Source organism: Hyperoodon ampullatus (genome assembly GCF_949752795.1).
Source record: "Hyperoodon ampullatus genome assembly, chromosome: 14".
NCBI classification, from domain to species: Eukaryota; Metazoa; Chordata; class Mammalia; order Artiodactyla; family Ziphiidae; genus Hyperoodon; species Hyperoodon ampullatus.
Genome location: NC_136927.1, coordinates 79,014,406 through 79,028,446, shown reverse-complemented (window position 1 = coordinate 79,028,446; position 14,041 = coordinate 79,014,406). Strand labels below are relative to the sequence as shown.

Sequence of the window (14,041 nt, the reverse complement as noted above, 5' to 3'; positions counted from 1 at the left end):
GAAGAAAGAAGCAGGAGGAAGGGCTCACAGCATGCCTCCCCTCAGGTCATGCCCCAGAAGCAGCATCCCCTGTGACTTAGGGGGATAATGAGCAGAACTTAGTCATGGCCACATCAGGCATGAAGGGGGCTGGAAAATGGCTTCAAGAAGGGCCGCCAGACGCCCAGCTAAAGCCCTGAAGCTCCATCGTTATGAAGGCAGCTTTCTGGGGCTTCCCTGGTGGCGCAGTGGTTGAGAGCCCGCCTGCCGATGCAGGGGACACGGGTTCGTGCCCCTGGTCCGGGAAGATCCCACATGCCGCGGAGTGGCTGGGCCCGTGAGCCATGGCCGCTGAGCCTGCGCGTCCGCAGCCTGTGCTCCGCAACGGGAGAGGCCACAACGGTGAGAGGCCCGCGTACCACCAAAAAAAAAAAAAAATAGACAGCTTTCTGGACCACCAGTCTCTACTGGAAATGGGCATCGTGCTATGAAACTAGAGAACAAAGGGTCAACTTTGCCTGGGAAGGGTGGATCATGAAAGGCCTCCTAGTGAAGCCTTGAAAGACAAGGCTGCCAGGATGTTGTCGGTAAGACCATGCAGACTGTGGGAGCCATTTGAACAAAGATGACCCCCGCTTCCTTCGCAGCAGGGTGGCCTGGCTAGGCAACTTCAAAGTGGGTGACTCTGCCCTGAGGATAACTGAGCCATCCTCCATTGGGGCGGTGCTACTGCCATCTAGTGGGTGGGGGCCAGAGGTGCTGCCGAAATCCTGCAGTGCACAGGATAGGCCGTACAAAGAACTGTCAGGCCCCAATGTCAACAGTACCAGGTGGACCTAGAGAGTTAGGCAGGGGCTGGATTAATGTTTTATTGAGGTGATACAGAGCATGATGGGGATACAGAACGTATAAGGCAAGGCCCTGTCCTTGGTGGGGTTCACTGAGTCAGGGGTGCATATGTAGGGCAGACCCGTGCTTCTCTGGTAGGTGTACACTTGAGCTGCTTCTCTGGATCCAAGGCAATTGCTCTACTTCTCTGAATCTCTTACCCAGTGGAAGATAGGAGTGGGGCCTGGGCGGCTCACAGCATCTTTCCCTCTGGGCATGACCCAGAAGTAGTATCCCTTGTGACTCATGGAATAGTGAGTAAGCAACTAAAGGTTGCATAAAACCAAAGTATTGGGCTTCCCTGGTGGCACAGTGGTTGAGAGTCCGCTTGCCGATGCAGGGGACATGGGTTTGTGCCCCGGTCCGGGAAGATCCCACATGCCGCGGAGCAGCTGGGCCCGTGAGCCATGGCCGCTGAGCCTGCGCGTCCGGAGCCTGTGCTCTGCAACGGGAGAGGCCACAACAGTGAGAGGCCCGCGTACCGCAGAAGAAAAAAAAAAAAAAAAAGTATTTCGGTCCTGTGACAGTCCAAGCATGGTGGCCGGGCCCCATGGTTTCAGGTACTCGGGCTCTTCTTTTGTTGCTTTGATATCCCAGTGATGTAGCTCTCATTGGTGTGGTCTGAGATGGCTTACTGCGCCTTAAAGGCACATCCTAGAAGTTACACACATCATTTAAGTTGACACCCATTTGGCCAGAACTTAAGTCACATGGCCACTCTTAGCTGTGGAAATGAAGGCCGGGAGCTTGAAATCTTCAATCTGTGTGACAAGTGCCCAGCTACAAAGAGAAGGTTCTATTACCAAGAAAAAGAACTAATATAGACCAAATGACATCTCTGACCCAGCTGTTAGTGGGAGGCAAGGATGGCAGTATATGTGTGGCTGATCACTTAAGGACCTTTGCCAAATGGGTAGAACATTGATTTCCCAGCCACTGTTTGAGATCTTTTACACTTCAAAACTGAAGATCCCCAAAGAGTTTTTTTTTTTATCGACAGTTACTGCATTAAAAGTTAGAACGAAAACTTTAAAACATTATTCATTTAAAAATAACAGTGGACGAGTTCCCTGGTGGTCCAGTGGTTAAGACTCCACGCTTCCAGTGCAGGGGACGCGGGTTCGATCCCTGGTCAGGGAACTAAGATTCCACATGCTGAACCACGTGGCCAAAAAAATAAGTAAAACTAAAAAAAAAAAAAAAAAAAAAAAAAAAAACCAGTAAGCTCATTATATATAAACACTTCTATGAAAAGTAACTATTTTCCAAAACAAAATGTGATAAGTAACATTGTATACACATTTGCAAACCTGTCTTAATAGCTGGATTCTCATCCCTCTATTCCAGTATACAGTCTATTGCCATGTGTTCTTTGGAGGATATGAAGAAAATCTGGCCTCTCATATAATGTAATTGGAAATGGAGGAGTATTTTGATAACCTTTTCAGATAATACTACACCAAAATACAACAAATGATAGTTTGTTAAAGACTAGTTGCTGTATAGAATTTGCAGTCATATCCATAAAATTTTCAAACTCTTAAGTTAAAATCCATTCATTAGTTTGTTTTCCACTTTAAATGGCTCCTTCCCAGGCTTGATTTGACAGTCATACACTGGACATTTGGGAAAATGTAGGTTTTACTAACTTTTATAATTGTTCTAAACGTTGACCCATTTCATTGTAACCATAGGAGAAAATCACATTTAATATTACCAATCTCATCAGAAGTATCTAAGAACTAGGATGCTGTGGGCCCAGGTTAATGGGGATATATGTTCTAAAATCCGAACTTTTCTTTTAGAATCCAAAAGTTAACCTCCCAGTATCATCAGTAACGTTCCTTGACATGACAGCCTCACTTAGTTCATATTTTAGAAAACATCTGCCAAATACCAAATCTGAAAATAATCATGGTTTTTCAGTTCTTTCAAGTCAAAATGGTGCAGCATGAGACAAGCACCCAGTTTTCAGTGCAATCGTCCCACAAGTGCTTGTTCTCAAGCCAACTAGCGTATTTTGGTTTACAGCAGACTTTTTAAAAAAATATAATTGACATTTTTATGGGGTTTTTTGTTTTGTTTTGCGGTACGTGGGCCTCTCACTGTTGTGGCCTCTCCCGTTGCGGAGCACAGGCTCCAGACGTGCAGGCTCAGCGGCCATGGCTCACGGGCCCAGCTGCTCCGTGGCATGTGGGATCTTCCCGGACCGGGGCACGATCCCGTGTCCCCTGCATCGGCAGGCAGACTCTCAACCACTGCGCCACCAGGGAAGCCCCCATAATTGACATTTTTAATAGGGAAATTTACCATTCAAATTTCAAATATACTAAATAAGTTAAATACTAAAGTATATGACTTACTAGCAAATATAGGAGGACAAATTTATGGGGGGAGATAGACAGGCAAAAACAATTAGCAAAGACCACAAAGAAGGCAGATTAAATATGACTAAAGTTAAAACTTACAATCAGATGCCATTAAGGAGTTAAGACAAGTGGCCTACAAGAAATTTGCAACCTGGGGCAGAGTTCATCTTCAGAACACACAGGATGCCTGCACATCAAAGATCACTCCAACGGAAAAGGATTTGAACAAGCAATCACTTAAGAAATAGAAGTGCCAATATTCACATGAAAAGCCCACAAGGAGTAAAGTCCAAAAGAAACAAGTACTGTATTTTCCTCAGTCGGCTAGCTGGAAAGTTCTAAATTAAGACTGTGAGTCACAGAGCATCATGTATCACCTGGCACTTAATTCAGTCATCACCACACCCTGCGTCCCCACCTTCCAAGTGGGGATGTGCTTATCTTTGGGGAGGAAACTGGGATTAAGGATGGGGGAGCGGGGGGCGGGGCGTAGGAACTGGATAGAGTGCTGAAAGGAGCAGGACTAGTTTCAGAAGAATTTTGTGTGTTCTCTCCAGGCCCCTTGCTGTCTTAGTTATTCTAATAGTTCAAGTTGATTCTTTTGAATTGTCCAGGTAGATTATCATATGCAAAGAGTGAGTTTTCCTCTCTTTCTACTTGATCTGGAGTGCCTTGGCCTTGGTGCTCTGGGTCAGAGTTGAAGAGTAGTGGTGAAGGTAAACCATCCATATCTTACCACTTACTCTAATGAAATATCTTGATTTCTTTTTTTCTGGGGGGTGGGGGAGGGGCTGTGCTGCGCAGCTTATGGGATCTTAGTTCCCTGACCAGGGATTGAACCCCGGGCTCTCGGCAGTGAAAGTACTGAGTCTTAACCACTGGACTGCCAGGGAATTCCCTTATTTTTATTTATTTTCTTAACCACCATTTGTGGTTCGAGTCCTTAGAATTCTCTCGAGATCATTTGGCATGTTAAAGAAGTTTTTTTTTTTTATTCCAAGCCTTCTGAAGTTGATTTGGGGGCATGTTTTGTTTTGTTTGGGTTTGGGTTTTTTCGTCAAGAATGATGATTGAATTTCAAATGTTCTGCACTTAAGATGGTTCTCTGGCATTTAGCTTCATAAAAGAGAGTGACTTCCAATGTTTGTGTTTTTATCCCACTCTATATTTCTTCACTTGGTATTGATATCAGGATTAATCTATCATGAAGTGAGTTGAGGCATTTTTTTCTTTCCCTCTGTGATTAAACAATTGAACATGAAAACACTTTTGCTGGAAAATTGGCTAGAACGCGCCCACAGTACTCCATTTATGACTTTTTTCCAGAGGCTGGAGAGGGTGTAGATTAGGCTGTGATGACAGTGTCCATCTCAGTGGCCACTGAAGCCTGCTCTGCTCAGCCCTGTGTCCCCAGAGTCAGTGGCAGCTCTGCTGCTTGTGGTTTTCTCTCTGGGACCTGGCTGCTGGAGCGACCGGTCTGGAATGCGCCAGATAAAGGCTTTCTTGACTTTTTTTTTTTTTTTTTTTTTTGCGGTACGCAGGCCTCTCACTGCTGTGGCCTCTCCCGTTGCGGAGCGCAGGCTCAGCGGCCATGGCTCACGGGCCCAGCCACTCCGCAGCACGTGGGATCTTCCCGGACCGGGGCACGAACCCATGTCCCCCGCATCGGCAGGCGGACTCTCAACCACTGCGCCCCCAGGGAAGCCCTTGACCTTTTTTCTTGCTGTGGACTCCTGGCAATTTTGTGAAGCTTACGGGACCCTTCGCAGAACAGTAGTTTTAAACATAATAAAAGCACATTAAACTATATCTAAGTACAATTGCTATCAAAGTGTTCATTGTGTGGTATTTTAATACACTAAACCCTCGCTTTTCTGAAGTGTGATACAGACCAGAAAGGTCACCACCACCTGGGAGCTCGTTAGAAACACAGAATCTTAGTCCCCACCCAGGCCCACTGAATCTGAAACTGCATTCTACTTTGTTTCTATGAGTTCTGCTTGAGAAATGGGGAGATGTTGGTCAGAGGGTACAAACTTGTAGTTATTAGAGGAATGAGTCCTAGGGATCAAATGTACAGCATAGTGACTAGTTAACAATTCTGTATTATATACTTGCAAGTTGCTAGGACTAGATCTTAAATGTTCTTACCACAAAATGGTAACTGAGGTGATGGAGGTGTTAAGTAACCTTATTGTGATAATCATTTCTCATGATATACATGTATTAAACCATCACATCATATAACTTAAACCTACACAATTTCATGTATCAATTATATCTCAAAGCTGTGAAAAAATCTGCATTTTAATGAGACCTCCTCACCCCCAGATGATTCGTTGGCACAGAAGCACTGAAGCTCTGCAGTTAATTTTCAGATCCAGTGGCTGGTCTACTATCTTAATTGTGAAGTAGTGATGAGCATAAAGGATACTGAGAACTACAGCAAGTAGAATGTGGTCTGAACATGGCTCATGTCTATTAATGGGGGTCTCGGGTACCATTATTATGGTTTGTTGACTCCATCCATAATTGGAGGAAATGCTAAATTCCAGTTAGAGGTAATGGAGATAAAAATTCAATCCTTTCTCATGTAAGGTCTTGGATCCCCTAAATTGTATCCATGAGGCCCAAAATAAGAACCCCTGCTCTGGTTGAGAATCCGCCTGCCAATGGAGGGAACACAGGTTTGATCCCTGGTCCAGGAATATCCCACATGCCGCGGAGCAACTAAGCCCATACGCCACAACTACTGAGCCTGTGCTCTAGAGCCTGTGAGCCACAACTACTGAGCCCACATGCTGCAACTACTGAAGCCCGCGCACCTAGAGCCCATGCTCCACAACGAGAGAAGCCATCGCAATGAGAAGCCCGCACACTGCAATGAAGAGTAGCTCCCGCTCGCCACAACTAGAGAAAGCATGCGCGCAGCAACGAAAACCCAACAGAGCCAAAAATAAATAAAGTAAATTTATTTAAAAAAAAAAAAAAAAAAAAGGAACCCGGGCTTCCCTGGTGATGCAGTGGTTGAGAGTCTGCCTGCCGATGCAGGGGACGTGGGTTCGTGCCCCAGTCTGGGAAGATCCCACATGCCGCAGAGTGGCTGGGCCCGTGAGCCATGGCCGATGAGTCTGCGCGTCCGGAGCCTGTGCTCCGCAACGGGAGAGGCCGCAACAGTGAGAGGCCTGTGTACCGCAAAAAAAAAAAAAAAAAAAAAAAAAGGAACCCCTGCTCTTCACAGGGAATAAAGCCAATATTTTATAATAACTATAAGTGGAATATAACCTTTAAAAATTGTGAATCAGGGCTTCCCTGGTGGCGCAGTGGTTGGGAGTCTGCCTGCCGATGCAGGGGACATGGGTTCGTGCCCTCGTCCGGGAGGATCCCACATGCCGCGGAGCGGCTGGGCCCGTGAGCCATGGTCGCTGGGCCTGCGGTCCGGAGCACAGGCTCCGCAGCAGGAGAGGCCACGGCAGTGAGAGGCCCGCATACCGCCAAAAAAACAAAAAAAAATTGTGAATCACTATGTAGTACACCTGAAATATATAGTACATCAACTATACTACCAAAAAAAAAAAAAAACCAAACAACCCCGATCTGAAATGTTACAGGTCATCTTGGGCAAGAGAAGCGAGGGTAGCCAACCAGACACTGGCTCTTTTTTGTTGTTGTTGTTTGTTTTTGTTTTATTTTGGCCACACCGAGTGGCTTGCAGGATCTTAGTTCCTGTAGCAGGGATCAAACAGGGGTCCTAACCATTGGACCACCAGGGAATTCCCAAGGCTCTTAAAATCATTTGCCTAACAGTGACTCATCAGTTTTGCTCCTCTTCCATTGGGCAGAGCCAGTCACATGTCCAAGCCTGCAGTGATGGGACCATGCAGCATAATTCTCCTGGAAAGGACAGTGACTATTTGAACAATACACAGTTTACCTTGGGGGTACATCTCTGACATAGCGGTTTTTCTACATTGATAGTGCTCCGTTTTCTTTCTTGATTCAGACTGTGATTTCATGTCGTCTTGGACGATCGCCATTTTATTGAGCCTTCTAAACCGATTGGGGTAAAGTCCCGCTTGATAATCATGATTGAGTTTGTCTATTTGTTGCCCCCTTTCTCCTTTCCAATGTCTATTAAAATGGTTCTCAACCAGGTACAATTTTGTACCCCTCCCCCCAGGGCATTTGGTAATATCTGAAGACATTTTTGATTCTCAGAACTGGGGAGGAAGGTGCTACTGGCATCTAGTGGAAAGGGTCAGGGATGCTGCTAAACATCTTAGTGCACGGGACAGGGCACAGCACAGAATCACCTGGCCCCAAATGGTTGTAGTGGCGAGATTGAAAACCCTGGCCTATTGGTACCTTTTCTTTGAGCAAACCTCCCTTTTTAACAGCCATTTTTTGTTTTTATTGATCAAGTGCTGTTCATCTTCATTTCTTCTGGTTTCTTGAGTTGCATATGGTTCGCTTGCTTTCAGCCTTTTGTTTAAAATGAACTGAAGTTCACAGACATTCTTCTGAGAAGTGGCTAGGCTCTGGGCTTTGATACATGGAGCTCCCCCTGTTCATCTCTTGGGAGTTTGTAATTGGATTTTGATTCTTGAGCAAAAGTTGTTTTAAAACGTGTCCTACAATTTGCAAGCTTTTCTTTGAAAAACCTTTTGTGAAACCGTGTTAGATTCATAAGTTTGATTCACATCTACTTAGTGAGTTCTGTCTCCTCAGTATAAAATTTTAAGTGGCTTTCACCATGATTTGTTTTGCCTAATATTGATATTTCTGATGTCTTTTAGATTTTCCTAGAGAAGTTTTCTATCGTTTTCTACTTCTCTGCCATTTTTATTTGGGTATCTTAAGAGCATTAAGCTGACTTTTTTAAAAAAATGTAACTGACAGGGCTTCCCTGGTGGCGCAGTGGTTGAGAGTCCACCTGCCGATGCAGGGGACACGGGTTCGTGCCCCAGTCCGGGAAGATCCTACATGCCGCGGAGCGGCTGGGCCCATGAGCCATGGCCGTTGGGCCTGCGCGTCCGGAGCCTGTGCTCCGCAACGGGAGAGGCCACAACAGTGAGGGGCCCACATACCGCAAAAAAAAAAAAAAGTAACTGACATTTTTAATAGGAAATTTAATCCATTTGTTTCTTGTACTAAGTGATGTTTAGTTTGATTTTTACCTCATTTTGTGTTCTGTTGTATCCCTTTTTTTATGATTGGTTCTCTTTGGTGGTTTGGAAGCAGTATTTTCCATTTCATTACTTATATCCCACATCTTATCCACTTACCTTTTTGTTGTTCTGACGTACACGGTTCATGTGTGATACCCTGCGTCATCTGTCAACTGGCTTTATTTTTTCTTCCATGGAATGCTATTTCAAGTACAGGATATAATTTCTGTGGAACTTTGCAGATACTGTTCCCATATTGCTACCATCCAGTGTTGTCTGAGGAGTTGTGTGCTCATCTGGGCATTTTTTTTTTCTGAAAGCTTTAAGATCTCGTCATTCCTAGGCTTCTGACACTGTACCACCATGGCTCTACATAAGCCATCTTAAGACACATGTCTGGGGAATTCCCTGGAGATACAGTGGTTAGGATGTGACCCTTTCCCTGCTGGGGGCCCAGGTTCGATCCCTGGTTGGGGAACTAAGATCCCACAAGCTGGGTGGTACGGCCAAAAAAATTTTTTTTAATTAAAAAAAAAAAAAAATGCATGTCTGTTTTTAGTGTTGAAATAATTATTTTCTCTAACTTCAGGTTCTTGAGTTGGGCATGTCTTTCTGTTCTGGCTTTCCCCAAGCATTTGGTTATTGGGTAGATTTTTATTTGGATGTGATCAGTCTGGAGTGGTTATGTGGTGGCAATGTTCTGGGCTTGGGGTTCTCTGCTCTCCAGGGTACCTCTAGGTACTTGGGGCCTTTAACATTGTTTCTCCAGCCTAAGCACGCTCACTTCCTAACAGCCTGGGAAGTAGATACCATTGCTGCTTGTGGTTTAGTACAAGTAAGGGAAGGGTCAACCTCACCATTCTCCATGTGGTTTATCAACTAGTGAGCCAGGAAGCTGTTCTAATACTCTTCCACCTGCCCCCTCTGATCTTGAATACTTCTATGACCACTCTTGTTTTCCCAAACAAGGTTTGGCCTATGATTTTCTTTCAGTCTGATATTATCTCTGTTCCTTAGGAGCCTTCAAAAGCCTGAGCCATGAATAAATAGCACACCGACTTGTTTCCCAATGTGCTAATCTAGACCTCAGTGTCTTCCTATCTCTGGGCATTTGGTGAGAAGGAAGAAGCAGACGCTATGCTCAGGCTACCACCTTGGTCACATCCCTTTGCAGTCATCTTGGTAGAGAAAACCCTTAAAACCTTGACTCTTCCTTATGTGTTTGAAGGAGACAAACCCCACAAGTGTGAGTTCTGTGACAAGTGCTTCAGCCGGAAGGACAACCTGACTATGCACATGCGGTGCCACACCAGCGTGAAGCCCCACAAGTGTCACCTGTGTGACTACGCTGCCGTGGACAGCAGCAGCCTCAAGAAGCACCTGCGGATACATTCCGACGAGCGGCCGTACAAGTGCCAGCTCTGCCCCTACGCCAGCCGCAACTCCAGCCAGCTCACCGTACACCTCCGGTCCCACACAGGTAAGTCCCACACCTCGAAACCTTGGTGTCTCCCTTGTTCTCTAATTCCTTAGCGTTCATTTAGTTAAAGCACAAGCAACTTAAAAAAAAAAAAAAAAAAAAGAAAGCACAAGCAACTTAAATGACTTCAGGGTATAAGTAAAGAAATTTGGAACTTCTGTGTTGATTGTGAAGTTTGTGGTTTCTTCTACCGGGACAACAGCTTTCAGTAAAACATGAAAGTCTGACAGCTGGGTTCTCTAACTTGACTACATAGAATACCACTGGGGATGATAATCCAATTCAGCAGTCAGGAAGCAAAGGATGTATCTCAATAAAAGTCTGATGTATAAACTAGGTGTTTCTGTCATTTAACTTAAACTCTGATTGCGTGGCTTAATTCAGAAACATGTAGCAAAATCACCTGAATGTAACTGCAAGTCACAAACTTCTAGTTCTAGAAGTTAGACTTTGCAGAAAAGCTTTTCCCTCCCTTCTTTGTGAGACTCTGTTGAAATAACAAGATAGAACCAACCAACCCAACATGACACAGAAAAATGGGGATTGGGAGGCTCATAAGGAGAGTCGTAAAATGAGAATTTCCAGTGAATTCATGGAAAATGGTAAGCAGACAGGCATATACTGACATCTAAAATTGAGTAAAGAAAACTGTGTCCCAGCAGACAAATGGGAGGTAGCTATAGTGTTGGGAGCCAATCTTTCCAGCCAATTTCTGTCTGCGTTGAGCTTTCTGGACTTGGAACTGGTGTGTAGGCTGCAAAGGTCAGAGTTCAGAGGATAAGCTGAAGCCTATTAGCAAAATGGTCTAAACTATCCAGTAACAGGTAAAACCCATGACACCTATGTCTAATCCTTAAACCAGTCTACTCTTCCTAACTGTAAAATGTCAACTATGGATTATCTCATCATCTGCAGAAAATGAGTGGTATGAAATATGCCAAATCTAACAAATAACAAATTCTGGAGATAACAGAGTACTTGGGTAACTTACAAGAATTTTTCAGTTTTCTTTGGTATCTACCCACCGGCAGAAATGTTGCATCCAAGAAGAGTTTTATGAGCAAAGGTAGTCAGAACAAAGAGGTATGAAATGAAACTAGGGTTGCTGGCTATAAAGTTAAACTTTCCAGAGACCAGGAAAAAAGTTGGAGAACTAATGATAAGAAGATAGAAGTCTGGTTTCTGACTAGGTCTAGGAAGAAAAGAGAAGTGAGAAAATCAAATGAGAAAAAATTTTCAATTCTCAGGGGCCATGAGAGATGAAAGGGCTTACAAGATGCCACACAGGACAAAGGGAATGGCTGGAGAGATCCATACCTAGAAAGACTTTTCAGTAATACTGGCTTCTCGGAGATAGAGGAACAGTGCCCACAAAATTGAGAAATGATTTGGTATGTAGACTTCTATACCCAGCCAAACTATCTCAAGTGTGACCATAGACTAGACAACAATGCGCAAGGACTTGAGACTTCACTCACAGCCACCAGGCTAGTGGAAGTTACTGGAAGATAAACTCTAGCAAAACAAGGGAGGAAACAAAATTTGGCATGAGATATTTGATATGTGAAGATCTGAATGAAGCTGACTGGGCTTGTAATAAAGGGAAATATCAGGATGATACTTATATAGAAGGTTAAGAGGAAATTCAGCAAATCAGAAACTCAAAATCCATAAGAAATTCCATGTAAAATGTTACATAATTAAGAGACTGGATGGCTTTTGAGGTGATGGTGAGATTCTTTTTCCCTCGATGCACAAGCCAAGAAGCAGGATAAAATGTGACCCCCAAGTGAGCATGTAAGAAAAGAGAATCAAGGGAAGGGCAAGATAGGGGTATGGGATTAAGAGATACAGACTACTATGTATAAAATAAGCAACAAAGATGTACTGTCCAGCATGAGGAAATATAGCCATTATTTTGTAATAACTTTAAATGGAGTATAATCTATAAAAATATTGAATCACTATGCTGTATACTTGAAACTAAGATAATATTGTAAATCAAAATACTTCAATGTAAAAAGAGAATCGAGGTGAACTTGATACTAGCCACATGATCAACTGGCCCAGGTGGAAGTGGACGTAATCCCAGTGCAGAATTTGGCTCAGGTGAATATCACATACCCAGTCATAATATACATTACCTGTGGTTTGTGTCTAAAGTTTAAAGCAACTAGTTAAAGCATGGGAATTAAGTCAGAATGCAAACCGAACTTAAATGTAAAAATAAAGCTATTTCTCAAGCAGGAAGAAGGTAGTGTGACAAAGAGAAAGGAATCCTTAAACCTCTCAAGCTGATGGACTAAAAGTTGAAGCTATTACTCATTTTAGAAAGTAAGGCTAGAAGAGTCAAAATCACAACCAACAATGCAGGAGAAGTTTGGGGAAAGGATGGATATGTAGGATAAGCAAGAATCTCATCTTTGCATATAGTCAACTGACAATGATATTTAAAGTAACAACCTCCAAAAGAACTAAACCCTTAGCAGTGCCTCCAGGGAGTACAGAGGAGGCTGTGGCATCTCATGATTGGTCTTCTCCTGCTGCCATATTCATGGGTTAATTTTATAAATAAAATTCATTCTGCCATTGTGAAACTACAAAACTTTAATAATACAAGCCAGTTAACTGATGTAATAATACAGGTTAAACACTAACGTGAGCACGTTTATAAGTCTTAGCTTGATTTGGAACAGTTGTGTGTAACATAAACCACACCTCTTCCTTCCATGTCCAAATTTGGGATGTCAAGTTAAGTGAGTTTAGATCTGAAACGGAAGTATCATGAAGAGTGTGGACTTGGATGCCATGATGCCTGGCTTCAAATCCCTGCTGTTTGGCCACAGTCAAATAACTTGACCTCTCTGAGCCTCTGTTACCCCATCTATTAAAATGGGGGTAGTAGTACCCACACGTAGGATTGTCGTGAGGATTAAGCAAGTTAATATACGTGGTAAGTGGTGGTGTTACGAGGTGACAAGTCATTGGAGTTCAAAGACCCAGCTACCTCTCTGCGGCCAGGTGTTCTGAGGTGTGTTTGGGGGGAATTCTGTGTTGCCTGCCTGCTCTAATGGAAACACACCTTCCGTTGCTAGGGGACACCCCCTTCCAGTGCTGGCTCTGTAGCGCCAAGTTCAAAATCAGCTCGGACTTGAAAAGGCACATGATCGTGCACTCGGGGGAGAAGCCTTTCAAGTGCGAGTTCTGCGACGTCCGCTGCACCATGAAGGCGAACCTCAAGTCGCACATCCGCATCAAGCACACCTTCAAGTGCCTGCACTGCGCCTTCCAGGGCCGGGACCGGGCCGACCTCCTGGAGCACAGCCGGCTCCACCAGGCCGACCACCCCGAGAAGTGCCCCGAGTGCAGCTACTCCTGTTCCAGCGCCGCCGCCCTGCGCGTGCACAGCCGGGTCCACTGCAAGGACCGCCCCTTCAAGTGCGACTTCTGCAGCTTTGACACCAAGCGGCCCAGCAGCCTGGCCAAGCACATCGACAAGGTGCACAGGGACGAGGCCAAAACCGAGAACCGGGCCCCGCCGGGCAGGGAAGGGCCCCGAGAGAGCGGTGGCCAGCATGTGGCCCAGATAGTGACCCAGCGGGCCTTCCGCTGCGAGACCTGCGGCGCCTCCTTTGTCAGGGGCGACTCTCTGCGGTGCCACAAGAAGCAGCACAGTGACCACAGTGAGAACAAGAGCTCGGGCTTGGTCACCTTCCCGCCCGAGAGCAGTGCCTCGGGGCAGCTGGGCACCCTGGTCTCCGTGGGGCAGCTCGAGACGTCCCTGGAGCCTAGCCAGTGCCTCTAGTTCCACCGGAGAGGGTGGGCGGCCATCCGGAATGCCAGACACGCACCCCTGCCCGGCCCTCTGCACTCAGGCCGTTGAGCCAGACTTGAGTCACCAGCTGCGGGGACACCTGCTCCAGCTTAATAGGCCCGCAGAGGCCATGGCCCCAGTCACCGTGGCCTGAGGGCAGGCAGGCACCAAGGCAACGCTGTGGAGACCCTCCCCCATCCGTGTCCCTGTCTTCCCTCCAAGAATCGTCCAAGAGGTGGTCTCGGTTCCAAGGTGGTGGGCGTCCATCGAGCACTGCTACCTCCCATAGGGATAGTTTCTTCGCGATGGATTCCAGTTCTAAAATCCATCCATCTCCGATGGA

The 14,041-nt window shown here is 45.4% G+C and overlaps 1 protein-coding gene across 3 annotated transcripts in view; it reads left to right on the top strand.

Annotated features, from left to right (window-relative positions):
• Positions 1–13,689, top strand: part of ZFP64 (ZFP64 zinc finger protein) — a gene marked incomplete at both ends in the record, with an annotated part of 73,760 nt that extends 60,071 nt beyond the window's left edge. For 2 of the 3 annotated variants that reach the window (XM_079719337.1, XM_079719339.1), the window contains 2 exons: positions 9,633–9,884; positions 12,980–13,689. In XM_079719337.1, coding sequence (XP_079575463.1) covers positions 9,633–9,884; positions 12,980–13,689 — 962 coding nt within the window. Of the gene's footprint in view, positions 1–4,777; positions 5,036–9,632; positions 9,885–12,979 lie in introns of those variants that run through there. The other variant, XR_013811238.1, reaches the window with a different exon arrangement.
• Positions 13,690–14,041: the final 352 nt, after the last annotated feature.